The sequence below is a fragment of the Poromitra crassiceps genome (assembly GCF_964638095.1).
Source record: "Poromitra crassiceps genome assembly, chromosome: 2".
NCBI lineage: Eukaryota > Metazoa > Chordata > Actinopteri > Beryciformes > Melamphaidae > Poromitra > Poromitra crassiceps.
The window spans coordinates 15910717-15935984 of NC_139624.1; the positions used below are offsets into that span (position 1 = coordinate 15910717).

General features: G+C 46.5%; 1 protein-coding gene across 1 annotated transcript in view; it reads left to right on the forward strand.

Annotated features, from left to right (window-relative positions):
• Positions 1-16127, forward strand: part of epb41l3a (erythrocyte membrane protein band 4.1-like 3a) — a gene marked incomplete at both ends in the record, with an annotated part of 83219 nt that extends 67092 nt beyond the window's left edge. Inside the window, 5 exons of the mRNA XM_083661138.1 lie at positions 2868-4040; positions 7802-7846; positions 10610-10708; positions 15697-15777; positions 16017-16127. Coding sequence (XP_083517264.1) covers positions 2868-4040; positions 7802-7846; positions 10610-10708; positions 15697-15777; positions 16017-16127 — 1509 coding nt within the window. The remainder of the gene's footprint in view (positions 1-2867; positions 4041-7801; positions 7847-10609; positions 10709-15696; positions 15778-16016) is intronic.
• Between the last annotated feature and the right edge of the window lie 9141 nt (positions 16128-25268).

Sequence of the window (25268 nt, forward strand, 5' to 3'; positions counted from 1 at the left end):
TGTCCCCGCTATTTTTATCAGCCTGTCCTTGATGTCCTTGACTTCGTGAAAATCACAAAGAACATCGTGACCAATTTCCCAGAGAGAGAGGAGGTGCGTTGTGTGGTTGTGTGTCGGTATATGCGGCTGCAGCCAGTATGTTACATCTTGCCTCCGAGGCGGTTTCACTGTGCGTTCCCTCTCTTCTCTTGGCTGTCTGCTTATAGCATTCAAGTGTCACGTGACGTTGAACCGAGGCGAACGTTCACTGAAGTATAAATGCAACACCATGAGCGACACTTTCTTTTTTTGTCTGTGACCATGTGCTGAGCGACACTTTCTAATAAGTATAAATTAAGCTTAAGGCATCCATTGGTACCAAACATGTCATGCTAGCTGCGAGCATCACCAGTTTAAACTTGTTTAACCCTTGTACCCCCCTTATATTTTTTGTCTGTCGCACTTACTGGTCCAGAAGCTGGATATTGATATTTAATATTCATTTTTGATATTCATATATAATTTTTTTTATTATTATTATTGATTCTTATCCATTGGTAACTTCATCCCTCATACCTCATATCAACAGTTCATGCTTACTCTGAATTGTAACCCCTCGAATGCCAGTTTACTGTACTTACTGTACAATCAAATGTACAGTAGAAAACACAAAATATGATTTTTTTCGCTTCCCATAAATGCCACCTGGATTTTCCCCGGTGCGATTATCATAGCCTTGGATTTGTCACATTTTTCGCAGAGGAATTATTTTCTTACTTATTTCATCTTTTGAGAATTGCAATCCTTATATTTTTTGCCTGTCGTGCTTCCGAAAGCCTTTGGCATAGTCTTCGCGCCCAGCCAAGCGCATAGGGCGCGCTGTGATTTTGACGTCATCGCACGGGGTGTGTCGGGGGGCGAGGCCTGAGCGCGGCGCGGCGCGTCCATGGAGATTTTTCTATCAGCGCGTCGGGTTTTGCTGCCTGTGCCTGTGAGATCTCCGTGGTAGGCTAACAGCGGATATCTGCTGTGATTGAGTCCTCACCGTCCTCACCGTCGTAAAGTCGCCTTCGAAGCATGACGTTCGATTGTAACGAACTAGTTGTGTGGCTTAGCCTTCCCAAATGTTGAGGGTCGTTTTTTAGAATTTAATACATAGAATTGGGAACGTTACATTCAATTTCATTCAGACTGCCTGGCACTAATCGCCACCATTTTCCCCTGGAGCTTCCACAGGAGGAGGGGGGTGGGAGGAGCGAGCTGAGCTGTTCTGTTTTGGCCCGCGCAGAGTGCGCGCGCCCTCCGGGGGGCCCCGCCTCCAGCTGGTGCGCGAAGAGTATGCCAGACGCTTTAGGGGTCCATCAGCCGGATATTGATCGATAAACGAGAAACGCGCCGGCTCCTTGACACGGAAGTCCACAGAAGTACGCGCATGAGTATCTGGAACACTACCCGGATGTTGTTCATGAGCGATCTTTGACATCCAGGTGAATAGCGTGCTGTTACGACGCCATGATGAGGCGAATCGAGCGAGAACAGACGCAGGCCTCCGCAGCTGACGCTCCAGCCCATTAGCCGAGAAAGAGCCTCGTTTCCCGGCAACGGATTTACCGTGCGTCGGTGATTAGCGCATACTGCAAACGATGTCCCAGGAAAGGCAGGTAGAAGGCAGCATCACGACGATCTTAGAGATCTAGACTCAGTTTTCAGCGCTGATTCCAGCCATGCCAGCCGCGAGTCTCTACAACGAACGGTCACTGAGATACGACGTACTTTCAAAGAAGGTAAATTTGACGGAAAAAAACATGAAACTGCCAATTTTCGACTGCCAGCTAATTTCCACAAAAAACACAAAATAGCTTCATTCCTCCTTCAATCTCGGTCTAAATGCTTCAAATCAGTAGTTTGCACCGGAAAATCCGGGTTCCAAGGTTATGTGACATGTTGCCATGACGATCACTGGACTGTATATTTCATGTCAAACTGCATGCAATTGGTTGCTGTGCCAACACTGATCAAATAGGGGGGGGGGGCAAACACAATAGAAACTACAAATTTGATGTCTTGACTCGAGCTGAGAGGTGTAATTTGTTTGTTGATTTGTTTGTATTGTTGAACTTGAATGATTTGTGTCTTGTAAGCCCAGACGGGCTGGGCACCTTGAATATGGTGCATGACACAGAAATAAAAATATCTATCTATCTATCTATCTATGTAAGATCAGAAAAATAATTATTTTTGGGGAAAGTACCTGGGAGTTGATTTTTTTTTTTTTTTTTGCAAAGTTAACATTGAAACCAATGGGGAAACTATGCAATGGATTTTGAAGCCTTGTAACTCCACCAAATGTTCAACCAACTCCAAGGTTAGATATTAAGGTCAAATTTAAAGGTATTTGGTCCAGGATGCCCACTGAATAAAATAAAATAAATTAATTTTGTAAAAATGTGCTGGAGGTCTCAAAAAGGCGGTTTTAATTAAAGTAATACACCGGCTGCTGGATCTAAGTGAGGCTGCATGGTGAGGACATCACTTTCTGGGTGCCAGGATGATCTTTTTCTAGTGGTGGAAGGGTGAATTACCATCATAAACCAAAAAAAATACCTGGGCTGAATTTCAGACGTTTCCGTCCAAGACTTGAAAAAAACCCCGACACGCTCCCCCCCTTTAGATCCAACAGCAGGGGGGTACAAGCATATAGGCCAAAAAAGAAATCAAAAAAAATCACGACTTAATGACTAATAAAATGTGGGTTGTGAGGTTAGACCAGTTGAGAACCACTGAACTAGAGTCACATGATCAAATGTTTCCTGTCCTCTTTAAAGTGAATCTTGAATCTTGATTAGTGAAACTTGATTAGTGACTTGTTTCTCTTCTCTTTCTGTCAGACATCGGAAAAGGTGGAGACGGTCTTCCTGATGACGGAGTCACATGACCAGGACCGGCCAATGACGGGTCAGCCCCAGGTAGCGACAGGAAGTCCTCTTGGCCCGCCCCCTAGCAACCCCCCGCCTCACCCACCAGGGGCCACGCAGGCACACGCTGATGATGTCACAGAGGAATGGGAATCTGGTAGCCAGGCTCGTGACCATGACAATAACGAAGCTAACGATGCTAATGAAGCTAGCCACGCTAATAATCCAGCAGCTAGTGAGGCGGCTAACGATATGAGCGATGATGAGGTCAGCGATGATGAAGACAGTAGCCAGGTTAGCGAAGATGTTATCAGTGTGTTAGCACAGGCAGCAGTGGAGGATGCTGTGGAGGCTGCAGTCGGACAGGAGCAGGCTAACGATGGTAACCAAGCTAACAGTGGGAGTCCCAGGTTCTTCCTTGATGCTAGCTGCTCAGAACGGGAGGCAGTTAGCACGAAGGCTAAGGACGCCCGGCCCGGCTCTGCTCTCGGCTCAAGACCCGCAACTAGGACTTCTTTGGATATTATGGGGATGAATCCAGGTCGGCATTGCCATAGTGATGAAGACTCTGAGGACTCTGTGGAGGATGAAGGAAGATGGAACTGCCCCCCTCCCTCATCCCATTTCTCCCTGCGCCCGGCCAATCAGATGCAGACGGAGTCCAAACCTCTCCAGGAGGTAACATCAAAACAGCCCAGTGAAATCTACCCCAGTGGATATTGCCCCAGTGAAATCCACTCCAGTGGACATTGCCCCAGTGAAATCTATCCCAGTGAAATCTACCCCAGTGAAATCCACCCCAGTGAAATCCACCCCAGTGAAATCTACCCCAGTGAAATCTACCCCAGTGAAATCTACCCCAGTGGAATCTACCCCAGTGAATTCTACCCCAGTGAAATCTACCCCAGTGAAATCCACCCCAGTGAAATCTACCCCAGTGGAATCTACCCCAGTGAATTCTACCCCAGTGAAATCTACCCCAGTGGAATCTACCCCAGTGGAATCTACCCCAGTGAATTCTACCCCAGTGAAATCCACCCCAGAAGATATTGCCCCAGTGAAATCTACCCAAGTCAAATCTACCCAAGTCAAATTACCTCAGTGAAATCTACCCCAGTGGAATCTACCCCAGTGGATGTTGCCCCAGTACAAGCTACTCCCTAAAAACTGCCATGTACCGACTATCATTTTCCCAACCCAGTTCAGATGAAACCACGCCCACTTCCGTATGGTGAAAGCGCATCCGAAAGCCTGAGATTTCAAACTGGAAAAACATGGCAGCTCGTTTGGAAACTTTCTCTCATATTTAGAAAAATGGTTCACTGAAATGTGTTTGTGAAAACATTTGAGGAGAGAAATCACCCATCCAGTTAATGAATCTGCCTTCATTTGACATCGACAACGGTTAGTTTAAAAGTTTGTAGACGAGTTTCAGGAGTTTCCAGAGGCGCTGAGTCACGCTTCAAATGTTTTCACAAACCATTTTCCTGATATAAGAGAAAGTTTCCAAACGAGCCACCATGTTTCATCTTTTGGTTGGGAAAATGATAGATACGTACCGTATATTCTGCCCCTGATGCCTATCTAATAAACTAACAGCAGGAAACACTGTATAAAAAAAAGCCAAACCTTAAAGGAACATGCCAACATTTTTGGAAATTCGCCTATTTGCCATATTCCTGATTGTGGGTGCAGTAGAAAGTAGTGATTGTGGGTGCAGTAGAAAGTAGTGATTGTGGGTGCAGTAGAAAGTAGTGATTGTGGGTGCAGTAGAAAGTAGTGATTGTCGGTGCAGTAGAAAGTAGTGATTGTGGGTACAGTAGAAAGTAGTGATTGTGGGTGCAGTAGAAAGTAGTGATTGTGGGTACAGTAGAAAGTAGTGATTGTGGGTGCAGTAGAAAGTAGTGATTGTGGGTGCAGTAGAAAGTAGTGATTGTGGGTACAGTAGAAAGTAGTGATTGTGGGTGCAGTAGAAAGTAGTGATTGTGGGTGCAGTAGAAAGTAGTGATTGTGGGTACAGTAGACAGTAGTGATTGTGGGTGCAGTAGAAAGTAGTGATTGTGGGTGCAGTAGAAAGTAGTGATTGTGGGTACAATAGAAAGTAGTGATTGTGGGTACAGTAGAAAGTAGTGATTGTGGGTACAGTAGGAGTAGTGATTGTGGGTACAGTAGAAGTAGTGATTGTGGGTACAGTAGAAAGTAGTGATTGTGGGTACAGTAGAAAGTAGTGATTGTGGGTGCAGTAGAAAGTAGTGATTGTGGGTACAGTAGAAAGTAGTGATTGTGGGTGCAGTAGAAAGTAGTGATTGTGGGTACAGTAGAAAGTAGTGATTGTGGGTACAGTAGAAAGTAGTGATTGTGGGTGCAGTAGAAAGTAGTGATTGTGGGTGCAGTAGAAAGTAGTGATTGTGGGTACAGTAGAAAGTAGTGATTGTGGGTACAGTAGAAAGTAGTGATTGTGGGTGCAGTAGAAAGTAGTGATTGTGGGTGCAGTAGAAAGTAGTGATTGTGGGTGCAGTAGAAAGTAGTGATTGTGGGTGCAGTAGAAAGTAGTGATTGTGGGTGCAGTAGAAAGTAGTGATTGTGGGTACAGTAGAAAGTAGTGATTGTGGGTGCAGTAGAAAGTAGTGATTGTGGGTACAGTAGACAGTAGTGATTGTGGGTACAGTAGAAAGTAGTGATTGTGGGTACAGTAGAAAGTAGTGATTGTGGGTGCAGTAGAAAGTAGTGATTGTGGGTACAGTAGAAAGTAGTGATTGTGGGTGCAGTAGAAAGTAGTGATTGTGGGTACAGTAGACAGTAGTGATTGTGGGTACAGTAGAAAGTAGTGATTGTGGGTACAGTAGAAAGTAGTGATTGTGGGTGCAGTAGAAAGTAGTGATTGTGGGTACAGTAGAAAGTAGTGATTGTGGGTGCAGTATAAAGTAGTGATTGTGGGTGCAGTAGAAAGTAGTGATTGTGGGTGCAGTAGAAAGTAGTGATTGTGCGTGCAGTAGAAAGTAGTGATTGTGGGTACAGTAGAAAGTAGTGATTGTGGGTACAGTAGAAAGTAGTGATTGTGGGTACAGTAGAAAGTAGTGATTGTGGGTGCAGTAGAAAGTAGTGATTGTGGGTGCAGTAGAAAGTAGTGATTGTGGGTGCAGTAGAAAGTAGTGATTGTGGGTGCAGTAGAAAGTAGTGATTGTGGGTGCAGTAGAAAGTAGTGATTGTGGGTACAGTAGACAGTAGTGATTGTGGGTACAGTAGAAAGTAGTGATTGTGGGTGCAGTAGAAAGTAGTGATTGTGGGTACAGTAGAAAGTAGTGATTGTGGGTACAGTAGAAAGTAGTGATTGTGGGTGCAGTAGAAAGTAGTGATTGTGGGTGCAGTAGAAAGTAGTGATTGTGGGTACAGTAGAAAGTAGTGATTGTGGGTACAGTAGAAAGTAGTGATTGTGGGTGCAGTAGAAAGTAGTGATTGTGGGTACAGTAGAAAGTAGTGATTGTGGGTACAGTAGACAGTAGTGATTGTGGGTGCAGTAGAAAGTAGTGATTGTGGGTGCAGTAGAAAGTAGTGATTGTGGGTACAGTAGAAAGTAGTGATTGTGGGTACAGTAGAAAGTAGTGATTGTAGGTACAGTAGAAAGTAGTGATTGTGGGTACAGTAGAAAGTAGTGATTGTGGGTACAGTAGAAAGTAGTGATTGTGGGGACAGTAGAAAGTAGTGATTGTGGGTACAGTAGAAAGTAGTGATTGTGGGTGCAGTAGAAAGTAGTGATTGTGGGTACAGTAGAAAGTAGTGATTGTGGGTGCAGTAGAAAGTAGTGATTGTGGGTACAGTAGAAAGTAGTGATTGTGGGTACAGTAGAAAGTAGTGATTGTGGGTGCAGTAGAAAGTAGTGATTGTGGGTACAGTAGAAAGTAGTGATTGTGTGTGCAGTAGAAAGTAGTGATTGTGGGTACAGTAGAAATTAGTGATTGTGGGTACAGTAGAAAGTAGTGATTGTGGGTACAGTAGAAAGTAGTGATTGTGGGTACAGTAGAAAGTAGTGATTGTGGGTACAGTAGAAAGTAGTGATTGTGCGTGCAGTAGAAAGTAGTGATTGTGGGTGCAGTAGAAAGTAGTGATTGTGGGTACAGTAGAAAGTAGTGATTGTGGGTGCAGTAGAAAGTAGTGATTGTGGGTGCAGTAGAAAGTAGTGATTGTGGGTACAGTAGAAAGTAGTGATTGTGGGTGCAGTAGAAAGTAGTGATTGTGGGTACAGTAGAAAGTAGTGATTGTGGGTGCAGTAGAAAGTAGTGATTGTGGGTACAGTAGAAAGTAGTGATTGTGGGTGCAGTAGAAAGTAGTGATTGTGGGTGCAGTAGAAAGTAGTGATTGTGGGTGCAGTAGAAAGTAGTGATTGTGGGTGCAGTAGAAAGTAGTGATTGTGGGTGCAGTAGAAAGTAGTGATTGTGGGTGCAGTAGAAAGTAGTGATTGTGGGTGCAGTAGAAAGTAGTGATTGTGGGTGCAGTAGAAAGTAGTGATTGTGGGTACAGTAGAAAGTAGTGATTGTGGGTACAGTAGAAAGTAGTGATTGTGGGTACAGTAGAAAGTAGTGATTGTGGGTACAGTAGAAAGTAGTGATTGTGGGTACAGTAGAAAGTAGTGATTGTGGGTGCAGTAGAAAGTAGTGATTGTGGGTGCAGTAGAAAGTAGTGATTGTGGGTACAGTAGAAAGTAGTGACATGTAGCTGCCAGGGCAGCGATCTAACATGCTTTGGCCTCACTGCACATCATCCATCTTTAATATATTATGTCAATGGTTCAAACCTGCTATTGACCTCTCTCTCTCTCTCTCTCTCCCCCCTCTCTCTCTCTGTCTCTCCCCCTCTGTCACTCCCCTCCTCTCTCCTTCACTCTCCCTCTGTCTCTCTGCCTCTCTCAGGAGGTTCCTGTTGTGAGAAAGACGCTCACATATGAAGCTCCAGGGGTGAGACCAGTGAGTGTGTGCATTCTAATAGAACATTGTTTAATGTGTGTGTATTGCAAGGTAACTGTGTGTGTTAAAGCTGACATCGATTTAGAGGTTAACCTTCGCCTGAATTGTGCCAGTGCAGCAGACGCCAGACCTAAAGGCCCAAAGCAAACTCCTAGGCCCCTATCGTTGCATCGGCCTAGTTTCTACGCCGAGCGCCTGGCGCAGTGGGCGTGGACCAGCGCACTTGATATCTTGGTCTTGGCGCTACACGCAGTCTAAAGCATTACAACCACACCTTTTAAGCGTAAAATTATGCACCGTCATGCTCATTGGATAAGTGCAATAAACGAATCGCACGCTTGCCTTTTAAGCTCCAATTCCACTGGTCCAGCAAAACCAGACAGAAGCCAAGCGCTCTGCCCCCCCCCCCCCCCCCCCCCTCCCTTCATCCAGTCTGTCTGTCTCCATATAGGCTATTATTCCATATTATTATGCTTCTCAAACCAATCTAACTGCAGTTTAAATACTGCAAGCATGTAAATACGCTACACTATAGCAAGATCAAAGTGAAAAGAATGTTCTAAATGCATCAGCTAGAAAAATATAGCCTATTAGATTGGTGAAAGTTTGTCCAGAAAGATATCATTTTCTCTCGCCTGCTGCAGGAAGGATGATGCACATAAATATACCCTACATTATGTAAAGTCATTGCATAAATGTGTTTTTATTGTAAAACTAAATGTGAAGCAGGGCCAAGTTATTGGAGCGGACATCACAGTATAGCAGATGACAGTAGGAAGCGCGTTCCGCTGTCACTTATCTAAATCACGTTAAATCGACAAGGGATATATATAGGCCCAGGAGGACATATATGTTTCACTTAGGGTGGTGTTTTAATTTCGATGTTTTATTTGGTCCAATATTGAAATGTTCTACAATTGCAGGCTGTGTTACCATTACACATTATTTTAGATCAACCTTTTATATCTATTTCGCCTCATTTGGTTGCTATTTAGTAGCGAAATGGAGTACCCAAGTGCATGCTGGGACATTCACAGGCAGTGAACTTACAACTGCTATTTCCTATAGGACGTGTGTTGTGTCTGTCTGAGCGAGGGAGTCAGAGAGAGACAGTCGTATTGTGCCTGTCAGACTGAGGAGAGAGGGAGAGAGTGACACAGAGAAGGGTGACAGAGGAGAGAGCCAGAGGGGAGGGAGAGAGCCAGAGGGGAGCGCTCCGCGCAACTGGCGCACTCTGAATAGGCCTGGTTTTCAAATGCGCAAAGCGCTAAATTTACGCCAGGTGGGAAGATAGCAGTACGCCGAGATTTAAGGCCGACACGCCCACTCTGGGCCATTCTGGGACTGCGCCACGCCCATTCGGCCTAAAGCGCATTTGGCAGCGTAAAGCCATATTGATATCGTCCCAAAACAGGCGCAAGGCACTTTTTTTGCGTTTAAGGCCCGTTTTAGCGCCGAAGGCTTGTGGGAGAATAGGGCCCCTAGTCTACAAAGAGTCTTTGAAGAGTGAGACCTAAAGACCCAAAGCAAACTCCTAGTCTACAAAGAGTCTTTGAAGAGTGAGACCTAAAGGTGCTCTTATACTCGAGCAAGCTCCGTGGGGGTGGGGCCCCACGAGTCACCGTGCTGGGGCTGATGCCATTATACTCAGAAAGTGATCAGCATGTATTGTACAATGGTAATAGTGAGAACAGCCTGTGAAAAGTCGCAATGAAACGCTATTATGTGCAGTACTGAGTGCGCTTTCACTCTCAAACGACCGCACATCAGCACATGAAGGAATCACCAAACTTGTTTTTACTGAAAGCCGTTTTACTTCTCAGCCCTGATTGCCTACTCTGTACTGCTTTTAATCTCTCTCAATAAGGCTCTCAACACAACACATTTACTTGGTGAAATGACTAAAAACGAACAGTTGCAAATCAAAGTTTATAGCCTACCACATGGGTCAAGAAATGTGGCGAAAACACAGCTCATTGTTCAGGGCTCAGTGGCTTGAAAGCAGCCATGTTTGGAGAGAAGCCGTGCGTTGCTCGCGCTGTGAGAAAAAAAATCCGGCACACGGCGAGCGCCCGACGGAGGTAACGCCCAACCACGCCCAACAAATTTACGTCATTTGACGCGCCCGGCCCTTGCTCCACCCCCGCGCCCTTCACGGCAGGGTGAGCATAATTCAGCCTTAAAGGCCAAAAGCAAAGGACGGCACGGTGGCTCAGTGGTTAGCGCTGTTGCCTCACAGCAAGAAGGTCCCAGGTTTGAACCCCGGTCCGTCCCAGGTCCTTTCTGTTTGGAGTTTGGATGTTCTCCCCGTGTTTGTGTGGGTTTTCTCTGGGTGCTCCGGTTTCCTCCCACCACCAAAGACATGTATGTTAGGGTTAATACTCCTGTCAGTGCCCCTGACCAAGGCACTGGCAAAAATAACTGGAGTTGGTCCCCGGGCGCTGCACAGTGGCTGCCCACTGCTCCTAGTTCTAGGAAGGTTCCTAGTAGAGGATGGGTCAAATGCAGAGGATGAATTTCCCCATGGGGATAAATAAAGGATAACTTCACTTAACTTAACTCCTGGTCTACAAAGAGTCTTTTGCCGATGATGATGATGATAATGGTGTGTGTGTGTGTGTGTGTGTGTGTGTGTGTGTGTGTGTGTGTGTGTGTGTACCCATAGGTGTTGAAGAATTGTCTAACCCGTTCTATTTGATTCCCTGTAATATAATGTGAGTGCACTCAAATGAAGCATTCAAGTGTGTGTTTCAGAGGGGTGCTGACTCAGATCCTCCACCAGGGGTGCTGATGAGCTCTCAGACCTTCACAGCAGAGACCTCCAACACCACCACCACCACACACATCACCAAGGTAACATGCACACAAGCAAGCACACGCACACACACACACACACACACACACACACATACACACACCATAGACCAAATAATTATATGGACGTAGCCTCCATGATGTCGCCCTTTGGTTTGTGGACCCTCGCTTTGAAGCCTCGGTTGGCATTTTGACCGTCGCCATCATGGTTATTTGGAACCAGAAGCAGCTAGTGAGAGACCAGGGCTTTCCCACAGAGCCACAGCTCTGCCTGCTATTGGTCCGTGATCGGATATCTGCATGATCACTGAACAGGCGGCCTATCACTCGTGCCCCAAAGCATAGTCTGCTTTATCATCTATTTGATTCTAAATGGGAGCATAATGTACTAAATGAACATCAGAAGACTTGAAACTAGAGATTGAGATCATCAACTCTTTAGGAAAGTGTTTACTGAGCTCATCAATCAAGTGAGAAGTAGGCTCATTTCCCCATAATTGATTCTATATAATCTGACTTCTTTATGCAGTCATAGACTGTATCAACATAGACTGTATAAACATAGACTGTATCAACATAGACTGTATAAACATAGACTGTATCAACATAGACTGTATCAACATAGACTGTATAAACATAGACTGTATCAACATAGACTGTATCAACATAGACTGTATAAACATAGACTGTATAAACATAGACTGTATCAACATAGACTGTATCAACATAGACTGTATAAACATAGACTGTATCAACATAGACTGTATCAACATAGACTGTATCAACATAGACTGTATCAACATAGACTGTATCAACATAGACTGTATAAACATAGACTGTATAAACATAGACTGTATCAACATAGACTGTATAAACATAGACTGTATCAACATAGACTGTATAAACATAGACTGTATCAACATAGACTGTATCAACATAGACTGTATAAACATAGACTGTATCAACATAGACTGTATCAACATAGACTGTATAAACATAGACTGTATAAACATAGACTGTATCAACATAGACTGTATCAACATAGACTGTATCAACATAGACTGTATAAACATAGACTGTATCAACATAGACTGTATCAACATAGACTGTATAAACATAGACTGTATCAACATAGACTGTATCAACATAGACTGTATCAACATAGACTGTATAAACATAGACTGTATCAACATAGACTGTATCAACATAGACTGTATAAACATAGACTGTATCAACATAGACTGTATAAACATAGACTGTATAAACATAGACTGTATCAACATAGACTGTATCAACATAGACTGTATCAACATAGACTGTATAAACATAGACTGTATCAACATAGACTGTATCAACATAGACTGTATAAACATAGACTGTATAAACATAGACTGTATAAACATAGACTGTATCAACATAGACTGTATAAACATAGACTGTATAAACAGACTGTATCAACATAGACTGTATCAACATAGACTGTATAAACATAGACTGTATCAACATAGACTGTATCAACATAGACTGTATAAACATAGACTGTATAAACATCATAGACTGTATCAACATAGACTGTATAAACATAGACTGTATAAACATAGACTGTATAAACATCATAGACTGTATCAACATAGACTGTATCAACATAGACTGTATAAACATAGACTGTATAAACATCATAGACTGTATCAACATAGACTGTATAAACATAGACTGTATAAACATACTGTATAAACATAGACTGTATCAACATAGACTGTATAAACATAGACTGTATAAACATAGACTGTATAAACATAGACTGTATCAACATAGACTGTATCAACATAGGGCCTGTGTCCACCTAGCGTCTTTTCCTCAGGTCCAGCGTCTTTTTTCAGTTGTTTCCAATGGGGGGAGAGCGTATGCGAGCGCACACGGACGTCTATAGAAAGTGCGCTGCACCCAGCGTCTATTTTCAGAGCGCTCCGGCGTTTTTGTGCGCCAGCTCCCAGCGCTCCCAGCTGAAAATAATTTAACTTTTCAGAAAGACGCTGGTGTCGGGTGCTCCTTTTCTGGCAACTAATCATATGGAGAAACTATCGCAACAGAGACAGAAAGGCTCAATTGTGGGAGCAGATTGGCTAGACACTTAAAGTCCCTGGAAACCAGAAATATTTCTTTATTATTTAGCATTTTGAGTTCATCACATCACAGGACCCTATGTTAATAAGCCACCAGCCAAATTTGAACGATGATGAACGTCGCAAAGTATATAAATTTAGGTTTGACAGTCTGGCTAAAGTCATGAGAATTGATTATTTTTTAGAGTGTATTTTCTCCCGCGGAATGTGTGGGCGTGTCCCGTCTGCAGCAGGGACATTTCTCTCCTCCGAGAGAGAGAGAGAGCGCGAGAGAGAGGGGGGGAGGGAAACGGAGAAAGAGAGATCCAGTGCATGTGTCGAACACACACACAGTGTGTGTGTGTGTGTGTGTGTGTGTGTGTGTGTGTGTGTGTGTGTGTGTGTGTGTGTGTGTGCGTGTGCGTGCGTGTGTGTGTTCGTTGCTCGGAGAGGGAGAGATGTTGCTGCGACTGCACAGCGCAGTGTGTGTGTGTATGTGTGTAACCTCGCGTCACCAGGCTGTGTGTCTCTCTCTGTGCTCTCTCTCACACTAGTCCCGAGAGAGAGAGAGAGGAGAGGAGAGGAGAGGAGGGAGAGAGAGAGAGAGAGAGAGAGAGAGAGGAGAGGAGAGGAGAGAGAGAGAGAGAGAGAGAGAGAGAGAGAGAGAGAGAGCAGCATAGCGCTCGGCACAGAGTGGGAGGGAGACGGACAGCGAGGGAGCGCTGTCACTGGGGGCAAAGAACGGACAAAAGGAGAAGGGCAGATTGCGCGCGTGTACAAAGGTTATATAGACGTCATAAGCTCCTGCATTTTAGCACCTCGCGCACTGCTCTCTTCAATGAGGAAGTACTTTGTAGAATCTTGTAGAAAAGTGTCGATTTTAAGGCTTTGGGTTGAAAGTAATGTATAATAATTTCTGAGGCAGACAATTACTAACATAAGACCCTAAATAACATACCGTAAATTCCGGACTATAAGCCGCGGCTTTTTTCCCGTTTTTTGGCCCCTGCGGCTTATATAACGGTGCGTCTTATCTATGGATTTTTTCAGAAAAAAAAAAAAAAAAAAAAAAAAAATCTCTCTTTTTTAGCACTCTTTCTAACTATAAATCCACTTCTGTTTTAATTTCCTCTCTTGCCCTCTTTTCACCACACCGCGGACACTGTGTGCACTGTAAAAATAAACAACGGTGGTGTTGTGTTATGTTGTTTTGTTGAAATGTTGTAATACGGTAAATGGGAGCTTCCTCAAACAGCCATCTCTTCCCGACAATCCCCTCTGTGCGTGACCACTTACATATGGTAATTACGGTAAGCAAACGGCCACTCGGGCAACAACTCCCTCCCCCGACTACCAGGAGAAAATCACAAACTTCGGCGAATTCACACAAAGGAAGATCAAGGAATATTCACAACAAGACGAGCAGTAGAAGCAACACTCTCACTTACCATGGGGAAGGTACGCAGAAATTCACACGAGGCAGCTTTCAAGTTGAAAGCAGTCAATCTCGCATTAAAAGAGAGCAGCCGCCGATCAAACAGAGCAGCCGCGCGTAACCTGGGCAAAAGGGACTGTCCGTCCGGGGGAGAACTACTGAACAACTCCCTCCCGACTATCAGGAGAAAATCACAAACTTCGGCGAATTCACACAAAGGAAGATCACGGAATATTATAGGAGTGTGAAAACATCCACAATTACCAACGGGTTCCAAAACGCTGGACTGCTGCGGGATGAAGAGGATGACGCCACGGGGACTGCCCCCTAGTCCGATACCTCACGAGTCCGATACCTCACGAGTCCGACACCTCATGGTTTTGGGTTAGGGTCTGGGGGAGGTTAGGTTTAGGCGTGGGGGTGGGAGAGGTTAGGTTTTGGGTTAGGGTCTGGGGGATGTTAGGTTTAGGCGTGGGGGTGGGAGAGGTTAGGTTTTGGGTTAGGGTCTGGGGGAAGTTAGCCTCTTTTTTCGGACTCGTGAGGTGTCGGACTCGTGAGGTATCGGACTCGTGCCATGGCACCTGAAGGAGAGAGGAGAGTGGTTGACGAAGCCACCCTGAACCTGTTCGTTTCCGACACTGAAGATGAGGACTTTGGTGGTTTCAGTACGCAGGAAGAAGAGGAAGACGAGGATTAGTGACTTGACTTCTCTGGTTACAGGTTTGCTGCACATATACGGTAGCCTATTGTTGTGTGATTTTGTCTGGGGATTAGTGACCTGACTTTTGTTTTGTTTTGTTGAAATGTTAATAAATGGGAGCTTCCCCAAACAGCGATCTCTTTCCCGACATTCCTCTCTGTGCACGAACCCTTTCATATGGTAATTAAACATCAAAACACCCGCGGCTTATAGTCCGGTGCGGCTTATAGAAGAAAAAAATAGTCAATTTTGGTCCCGCGGCTTATACACCGGTGCGTCTTATAGTCCGGAATTTACGGTAGTTAGAACGTTTTTGTGGATTTTGGTTTCCAGGGACTTTAATATTTCTGGTGAGTGTTGTGCTTACTGCTTTTAATAGCGTAGCCTACCTGTGTTGTTAGCTTGCTAGCTGTCAGCTATCAAGCTGAACTAACGTTACTTTCAGACTGCTTCCTTGTATATTGTGCGCTGGGATCAGCGCTCCCCAGCGCACTCCCAGCGTTTAACGTCGGAAAAAGACGCTAGGTGGACACAGGCCCATAGACTGTATAAACATAGACTGTATAAACATAGACTGTATAAACAGGTGAGTTATATAAAAATGCACCCCCGTACAGTTGTCATGAATGGTGAAATTAGCTATAGAGACCAAAACCGCTTTTGAACCAGGCTGTAAACATGTTCCTCTCTCTCTCTCTCTCTCTCTCTCTCTCTCTCTCTCTCTCTCTCCCTCTCTCTCCCTCTCTCTCTCTCTCTCTCTCTCTCTCCCTCTCCCTCCCTCCCTCCCCAGAGGGTGAAAGGAGGAATTTCAGAAACGAGAATTGAGAAGAGAATTGTAATTTCCGGAGACTCAGAAATAGACCACGACCAGGTATCTATCTATCTATCTACCGTATCTATCTATCTATCTATCTACAGTATCTATCTATCTATCTATCTATCTATCTATGTCTGTCTGTCTGTCTGTCTGTCTATCTATCTATCTGTCTATCTCTCTCTCCTACTGTCTCTCCACTGTCTCTCTCCACTGTGTCAATTGCTCTCTCTCTCTGCACTGTCTCTCTCTCTCTCTCTCTCTCTCTCTGCACTGTGTGTCTATGTCTCTCTAAGGCATTAGCGGTGGCTATCAGTGAAGCTAGGCGGCAGCATCCTGAGCTGTCCGTCACGCGGGTGGTCGTCCATAAAGAGACCGAGGTCTCTCCTGATCACATGACTGACTGATGACATCCCAGGTAACCCCACCCCCGCCGATGATGCTACATAAGGCGGAGCCTCAGGCCGGATGCTGATTGGCTGCTGCTACTCTGCACTAACTGGCTAGCTCGAGGCTGATTTGTGCATGTCAGCGTAAACAACTTCTTGTTTACAGTTTACCAGCAGAGGTGACATGGGAATACTTATTCTGAGCAACATGTGTCTATGTCCGAGGCAGTGTGCGCTCTGGCCTGCCTGTCAGTCTGTGAGTTGCTAGGACCCCTGCTGTGCTCGTAGCAGACAGGCTGAGGCAAACCTTTTTCCTGAAGGTGAAACGAGGGAATCAAGATGAGAGAGGGCTGTTCTGACAATTGTGGTTGTCTTTCTCTATTGTTTTTGTCTTCCACTATTGATGTTACCGCGACACGGCATACTTACACGAAGACAACTGACTCGTATGTAATTACTGATCACCGATGACTTACTGTGGCAAGTAAAGTGACTGTAACAGACCAAACATCACAGCTTCTCTCCAGCCTGGTGGAGGAACACTGAACTGACTAGCTAGTTAAAGGCACATTCTGACCATTTTTCCACTCGGCTTTGTATCTTTATGTTGACCTTCCCTCCATGTGGCTGCACTGTAGCAGGAGCTCCCCGTATCACAGAGGACACAAGAACTAGCTCAGCCCAGGTCTTTTCCACACTGTTCTTACCAAGAGCTGTGGATGTCCAACATGGCCGCCGGAGGGTGTGAGATCACCTTACTGCCGGAATGAATCTGGAAGACCTGCATGTTAGCACTTCCGTTTCCTTTGTCTAAAAGTCAATGGGATTTTTGTATGGGGATTTTGGTTAAATGCTCGAAATAAGGTCTGTGGTTAACAAAAGTTTATGAAACAGCGAACTTTGTGTTCAGCAGGATAATCTAATGAGGACCACTTTTATGATTTTCGAAGTGTACGTGCATTTTTTACGCGATTTTCAGAAAACGCTTCAAAAATCAGATTATCCTGCTGTCAACACAAACACAAACTTAGCCGCTTCATAAACTTTTGTTAACCACAGATGCAGACTATTGACATTCAGACTTGGGAACCAGAACTAGCATGACTAGCTGTGTTGCCCTAGTTACAAAAATGTCATCCCTGCGGTAGTGTTACACTAACAAGCTATGCTAACAAGCTTTTCTAACAGATTACCAGTATGTTAACTGTTGTAGAATGGAATTTCACCAATGTTAGCCCTCACTATTTTACCAAATGGGGTCTTGCCAGCGCCAAAACACTCAGGTGAACTGCCTTAGGGGTCTAGCTGGACCCCCCCATGCAAAGCCCTCACTCACAGCACCTTCTGGGGTCATTGCACATGCCAAGTCCACAGGGTCAAAACAAACTTTCACCCACTGCATCATCAGGTTGACCTTGCTGATAAAGACAGGAGCCCTGTAGGCTCCAAGTCAGAGTAATCCCCCTCCTCTCTCTGTTTCTCTCTGCCTTCCTTTGCCTATAAAGCGTATGTCAAATTGTGACATCGCCACTGAATATTTCGGACTCTGTATGACATATCAGATGTGTACATTGAGATTCAGTCCTCTGACAATGGAGTTTGTCAGAGTTTGTATGGCTTTAAATATACTTTCATAAGACATCTTTCTGGCTCTTGGCTTCATTCAATTTGGTTGATATATTATACATATATAATATATATATTATACATATAGCTGTTATATAGCGGATGAGGGATGGTGAAATTCCATTCTACAAAACTAACTATGCAAAATTCATTATCATTGCTGCACTAATGACCAAGCCAACATGCTGCAATAATATTTGAAGCTATGCTAACAACTGTGGTATGCTAACTAGCATGGGCATAGCTGCTTTGCATGCCTCTCTCGCTCTCTCTCCCCCAATCTCTCTCTATCTCCCTATCTCTCTCCATATCACTCTCCCTCTCTCTCTCTGGGGACTGGGTCTGTCAGATCCAGGGACAGGGGTGGTGGACCCCCTTGTCATGATGAAGGGGCTGCTTATGGCTCACCTTACGGTGGAGCATGCATACTACAGGCTGGTGGACAACCTGGAGGCCTTCGGGACAGCCTGGAGCATGGGGGGGTGTGGACTGTACAAGATGATGGCTTCTTGTCATTTGGTTTTTCACTATGCTTTCCATGTGTGCGGGGGGGATGAGTGTGGGTGTGTGTGCATGTGTGCGGGGGGATGAGTGTGTGTGTGTGGGTGTGTGTGCATGTGTGCGGGGGGGATGAGTGTGTGGGTGCGTGTGCATGTGTGCGGGGGGGGATGAGTGTGTGGGTGCGTGTGCATGTGTGCGGGGGGGATGAGTGTGTGGGTGTGTGTGCATGTGTGCGGGGGGGGATGAGTGTGTGGGTGCGTGTGCATGTGTGTGGGGGGATGAGTGTGTGGGTGTGTGTGCATGTGTGCGGGGGGGGATGAGTGTGTGGGTGTGTGTGCATGTGTGCGGGGGGGGGTGAGTGTGTGGGTGTGTGTGCATGTGTGCGGGGGGGATGAGTGTGTGGGTGTGTGTGTGGGGGGGATGAGTGTGTGGGTGTGTGTGCATGTGTGCGGGGGGGATGAGTGTGTGGGTGCGTGTGCATGTGTGTGGGGGGATGAGTGTGTGGGTGTGTGTGCATGTGTGTGGGGGGATGAGTGTGTGGGTGTGTGTGCATGTGTGCGGGGGGGGATGAGTGTGTGGGTGCGTGTGCATGTGTGTGGGGGGATGAGTGTGTGGGTGTGTGTGCATGTGTGCGGGGGGGGATGAGTGTGTGGGTGTGTGTGCATGTGTGTGGGGGGATGAGTGTGTGGGTGCGTGTGCATGTGTGTGGGGGGATGAGTGTGTGGGTGTGTGTGCATGTGTGCGGGGGGGGGTGAGTGTGTGGGTGTGTGTGCATGTGTGCGGGGGGGATGAGTGTGTGGGTGTGTGTGTGGGGGGGATGAGTGTGTGGGTGTGTGTGCATGTGTGCGGGGGGGATGAGTGTGTGGGTGTGTGTGCATGTGTGCGGGGGGGATGAGTGTGTGGGTGTGTGTGCATGTGTGTGGGGGGATGAGTGTGTGGGTGTGTGTGCATGTGTGCGGGGGGATGAGTGTGTGTGTGTGGGTGTGTGTGCATGTGTGCGGGGGGGATGAGTGTGTGGGTGTGTGTACATGTGTGTGGGGGGGATGAGTGTGTGGGTGCGTGTGCATGTGTGCGGGGGGGATGAGTGTGTGGGTGTGTGTGCATGTGTGCGGGGGGGGATGAGTGTGTGGGTGCGTGTGCATGTGTGTGGGGGGATGAGTGTGTGGGTGTGTGTGCATGTGTGCGGGGGGGGATGAGTGTGTGGGTGTGTGTGCATGTGTGCGGGGGGGATGAGTGTGTGGGTGTGTGTGCGGGGGGGATGAGTGTGTGTGCATGTGTGCATGTGTGCGGGGGGGATGAGTGTGTGGGTGTGTGTGCATGTGTGCGGGGGGGATGAGTGTGTGGGTGTGTGTGCATGTGTGCGGGGGGGATGAGTGTGTGGGTGTGTGTGCATGTGTGCGGGGGGGATGAGTGTGTGGGTGTGTGTGCATGTGTGTGGGGGGATGAGTGTGTGGGTGTGTGTGCATGTGTGCGGGGGGGATGAGTGTGTGGGTGTGTGTGCATGTGTGCGGGGGGGATGAGTGTGTGGGTGTGTGTGCATGTGTGCGGGGGGGATGAGTGTGTGGGTGTGTGTGCATGTGTGCGGGGGGGGATGAGTGTGTGGGTGCGTGTACGTGTGTGCGGGGGGGATGAGTGTGTGGGTGCGTGTGCATGTGTGCGGGGGGGATGAGTGTGTGGGTGTGTGTGCATGTGTGCGGGGGGGATGAGTGTGTGGGTGTGTGTGCATGTGTGCGGGGGGGATGAGTGTGTGGGTGTGTGTGCATGTGTGTGGGGGGGATGAGTGTGTGGGTGTGTGTGCATGTGTGCGGGGGGGATGAGTGTGTGGGTGTGTGTGCATGTGTGCGGGGGGGATGAGTGTGTGGGTGCGTGTGCATGTGTGCGGGGGGGATGAGTGTGTGGGTGTGTGTGCATGTGTGCGGGGGGGATGAGTGTGTGGGTGTGTGTGCATGTGTGCGGGGGGGATGAGTGTGTGGGTGTGTGTGCATGTGTGCGGGGGGGATGAGTGTGTGGGTGTGTGTGCATGTGTGCGGGGGGGATGAGTGTGTGGGTGTGTGTGCATGTGTGTGGGGGGATGAGTGTGTGGGTGTGTGTGCATGTGTGCGGGGGGGATGAGTGTGTGGGTGTGTGTGCGTGTGTGCGGGGGGGATGAGTGTGGGTACATGTGCATGTGTGCGGGGGGGATGAGTGTGTGGGTGTGTGTGCATGTGTGCGGGGGGGATGAGTGTGTGGGTGTGTGTGCATGTGTGCGGGGGGGATGAGTGTGTGGGTGTGTGTGCATGTGTGTGGGGGGATGAGTGTGTGGGTGTGTGTGCATGTGTGCGGGGGGGATGAGTGTGTGGGTGTGTGTGCGTGTGTGCGGGGGGGATGAGTGTGGGTACATGTGCATGTGTGCACACGCACACACTACGTTACTGCATGCTGCAGATCTCTCTCTGGGTCTGATACACTATGTTACTGCATGCTGCAGATCTCTCTCTCTGGGTCTGATACACTATGTTACTGCATGCTGCAGATCTCTCTCTCTGGGTCTGATACACTATGTTACTGCATGCTGCAGATCTCTCTCTCTGGGTCTGATACACTACGTTACTGCATGCTGCAGATCTCTCTCTGGGTCTGATACACTACGTTACTGCATGCTGCAGAGCTCTCTCTGGGTCTGGTACACTACGTTACTGCATGCTGCAGAGCTCTCTCTGAGTCTGATACACTACGTTACTGCATGCTGCAGAACTCTCTCTGGGTCTGATACACTACGTTACTGCATGCTGCAGATCTCTCTCTGGGTCTGATACACTACGTTACTGCATGCTGCAGATCTCTCTCTGGGTCTGATACACTACGTTACTGCATGCTGCAGAGCTCTCTCTGGGTCTGGTACACTACGTTACTGCATGCTGCAGATCTCTCTCTGGGTCTGATACACTATGTTACTGCATGCTGCAGATCTCTCTCTGGGTCTGATACACTATGTTACTGCATGCTGCAGATCTCTCTCTGGGTCTGATACACTATGTTACTGCATGCTGCAGATCTCTCTCTGGGTCTGATACACTACGTTACTGCATGCTGCAGATCTCTCTCTGGGTCTGATACACTACGTTACTGCATGCTGCAGATCTCTCTCTGGGTCTGGTACACTACGTTACTGCATGCTGCAGATCTCTCTCTGGGTCTGATACACTACGTTACTGCATGCTGCAGATCTCTCTGGGTCTGGTACACTATGTTACTGCATGCTGCAGATCTCTCTCTGGGTCTGGTACACTACGTTACTGCATGCTGCAGATCTCTCTCTGGGTCTGATACACTACGTTACTGCATGCTGCAGATCTCTCTCTGGGTCTGATACGCTATGTTACTGCATGCTGCAGATCTCTCTCTGGGTCTGATACACTACGTTACTGCATGCTGCAGAGCTCTCTCTGGGTCTGGGACACTTCCCCTCATTCGGCTGGTTATGGGAGGGAACCGTTCACTTGGCCAGTCATATGCCAGTGGTGGATTCAGTCCTCCCCAATCAGTAACGACTTTGCGATCAGACGACACGGGAGGTGCAGCACATTTTTTGAACCGCTCTCTCATCAGTGCTATGACCTGTCACTCATTCAATTTCAACCCGCCTTCAAAAACCAGCAGTGACTCATTTATGTAGTAGATCTTCATACTGACATGTTACTCTCCAGGTCGAGACCTTTCCAACGTTCTATTCTATTCTATTGTCTCTATACTATAGTGTTCTGTTCTCTCTGACCCCTGCCTCTCTTCTCTCTTTCAGGACTGAAGCCTGGGGGCACTGCTGCATTGTGGGAGATGTAGTTCAAACAAAGGAGTCAACAAAGAATGTTTGGTGGACATTTACGGAACTCAGCATTTACTGCACACCGCGCGCGCGCACGCACGCACACACACACACACACACACACACACACACACACACACACACACACACACACACACACACACACACACACACACACACACACACACACACACACACACACACATTATTGAGTGAGTAAAAGCACATGAAACACATGCACATGCATGCATAGGGTTTGCATATTCAAATACATAGTCTTATACAGTAGGCTACCTCTCTCTCACTTTCTCTGTCTCTGTCTATCTCTCTCGCTCTCTGGTTCTCTCGCACTCTGTCTCTCTCTCTGTTTCTGCCTCTCTCTGCCTCTCTCTCACACACACACACACACACACACTTTTTTGTGAGCATTTATTGGATGAAAGTGTAAATAAACCAAGTGCTCCTCCTGCTGGAACGCCTGATGTCTCAAACAGAGAGGAGGCGTGTCCTCACATCGCTGCGTTCCCATGGCAACCAGGTGACCTGTGGTGCGTTTATTTGGACGTTTCGCCCGGGCCTCGTTGACTCCCCCCAGGGGAATTGGCCATCACTCTAGTGAACTCTCTCTCGCTGTACCCTTCAGGGCCGAGCGAGCTCGTCAGCAACAATGGTGACTTCACAAGCACACATTTCCCAGGATGCATTGTGGTCGTCAGGGTGATAAATGAACAGCTGATAAATATGAATGAAGTAAACAAACAATATTTAGAGGATTTAGGTAATCCATCAAGCCCTAACGGAATCCTGCTTATTACACGTCTACTTACTAAAGACATCAGTAATTTTATACAAGATATAACAGCCATTTTACTGATTTGAAAATGATTCCATTGCTTCCAACCAAAAAATAGTCTGTTACCTTCTTGCGGGGCTTTGCAGTTGACACACCTGCAAAAAATTAAGCTAATGTTACATTTGCTAGCAAGCGTTAGCTTGGACATGTTGCTAACACACTAGCCGGGTAGGAACAACAACATACATAGATTCATCTGAGATGTTTCTAACAAAGAAAAAAATATAGTATCCAAGAGAGAGAGATGTTTGGTACCTCGCCATTTTAACAGACTGCAGCTAACTTTTTTGCCACAAGGTGTCACAAATGAGCTGTTGTTAAATGGACTGGACTTTGCTCAGATTGATATGACTGACGTGGCCTCTGGACTGATATCCCTAGCAGCGGTCTGTTGTACAGAAATAACAGACTGCTGAATGCCGTGATTGACCAATCAGAATATTCAACAAGGCAGTGTAATAAACATATATTAAATGAACTAATCTGAAATATTTTATTGCTCATCATTCTGTGGATTTTTTTTTTTTTTTTCAGATTTCGCCCCCATTTTTCGCCCCAATTGTACTTAGCCAATTTCCCCCTGCTGCCTCGGTCGCTGCTCCACGCTCTGCCGATCTGGGGAGAGCCGTAGACTAGCACCATGCTTCCTCTGAGACATGCGCCAGCCGCTTCTTTTCACCTGACAGCTGGAGCTTCACCGGCAGGATGTAGCACATGGGAGGATCACGCTATTCCCACCAGTTCCCTTCCCCCCGAACAGGCGCCCTGACCGACCAGAGGAGGCGCTAGTGCAGCGACCAGGACAAAAGCCCTCAATCCGGCTTGCTACACGCAGACACTAGCCAATCGTGCCTGTATGGACGCCCGACCAAGCCAGAGGTAACAGGAGGACGCGAACCTGCGACCCTCGTGTTGAGTAGGCAGGGAATCTACCGCTACACTACACAGACTGTAGTTTCTGTGTAATTGTTAGTTATTCATATTAATTATTAGGCCTGCGTTCAAATATCCTGCTCCAATCCCGCCTCTTCTCTGATCCCTTGGCCACGCCCCTTTATGCAAATTCTACAGAGCGCTCATGCTATTATTTAGGAGCGACCAAGCTGACAGATTTTCACGTGACTCTAAAATCTGTGTTGAGAGATTAGACTGACCCAAGCTGTTTCCTGGTTTCCATTTGAAATGTAATTAGCATGTTTGCTAGTAGCTAGCATCTCACTGTATAACACTGTATAGCCTCTGTATTTACCCATAATGCAATAGTATGTGCCATTTTCTCACCTTGCCATAGAGACCCTCATTATGAACTGATTTACTCATCTATAGGCTACCTATTTACTGATTGACCTTTGTCCTTATTTATTTATTTATTTATTTGCAAACTGTTAATTTGGGGGGTTTGTCTTTCTCCTGACAAATTGTTCCAGTCTGTGGGGGTGGGGCATAAGGTCAGGGGCAGGGCTTCAGGTCAGTTTGTTTGACCTCATTGGACATCTCCAGAATGTACATTTTGCTCCTGTTGGCCATAGAGTGCCGAAGTCACGCCCTCTTCCGCGTTCAGCATAAGAACCAAGGGATTTTTCAGCGGTTTCATTTTTCCATCTACATGTCATAAATGCTTATCAAATTAGTTTACTCACTAGAACATTTCACGTGGATCAAAACTACAAAATAAAAGTGTTGATTTTTTTCTTCTTTTAATCCGATTTATGTTTTATTTTTGGTTGGAGTGAAATGTTCTATGGTCTCTCCTGATTCCAAATATATAATATGAATCACTTGGTTTGACCAAGTAAAACAATTTTCTTAAAGCCCCACTCAGTAAGTTTTCCACTGCGCCCTCTGCATGCATTAGTATCGATAACGATATCGCCGTTCAAAGTCAACAAAACACAGCGCCAGAAGCTCTATGTACATGTTGTGACATCGGGTACTCACCACGTGATGAAATAATAATCCATAGTTCCGTGAAACATCATTTTCGTAGCAAATCCGAATCGAGTTACTTCCTCGTTTTCATGAACACAGCGCTTCCGCTGTACAGCGCATGCGCGCATGGTTTTCTTTTTTCTTTTTTCTTGCTACGGGACGTGACAGACAAACTGCTTAGTCCCAGGGCTGGCCAATGGAGGGCGGTGTGGGATAAATAAAGACGAGGGTCTCCCTATTAAAAGTCAATCTACCATGTCCTGTGACTAAAAAGCAGTTATATTTCAGTAAAAAATGTCAAAAATCTTACTGATTGGGGCTTTAAGTATTTAACAAAATGTAGATGGAAAAAATGAATGGTGGATGAAATCCCGTGATTCATTTGCGGAAGGCGACAGAGACTTTGGCACTCTATGTGCAGAATCATTGACCACAGCCTGACCACGCC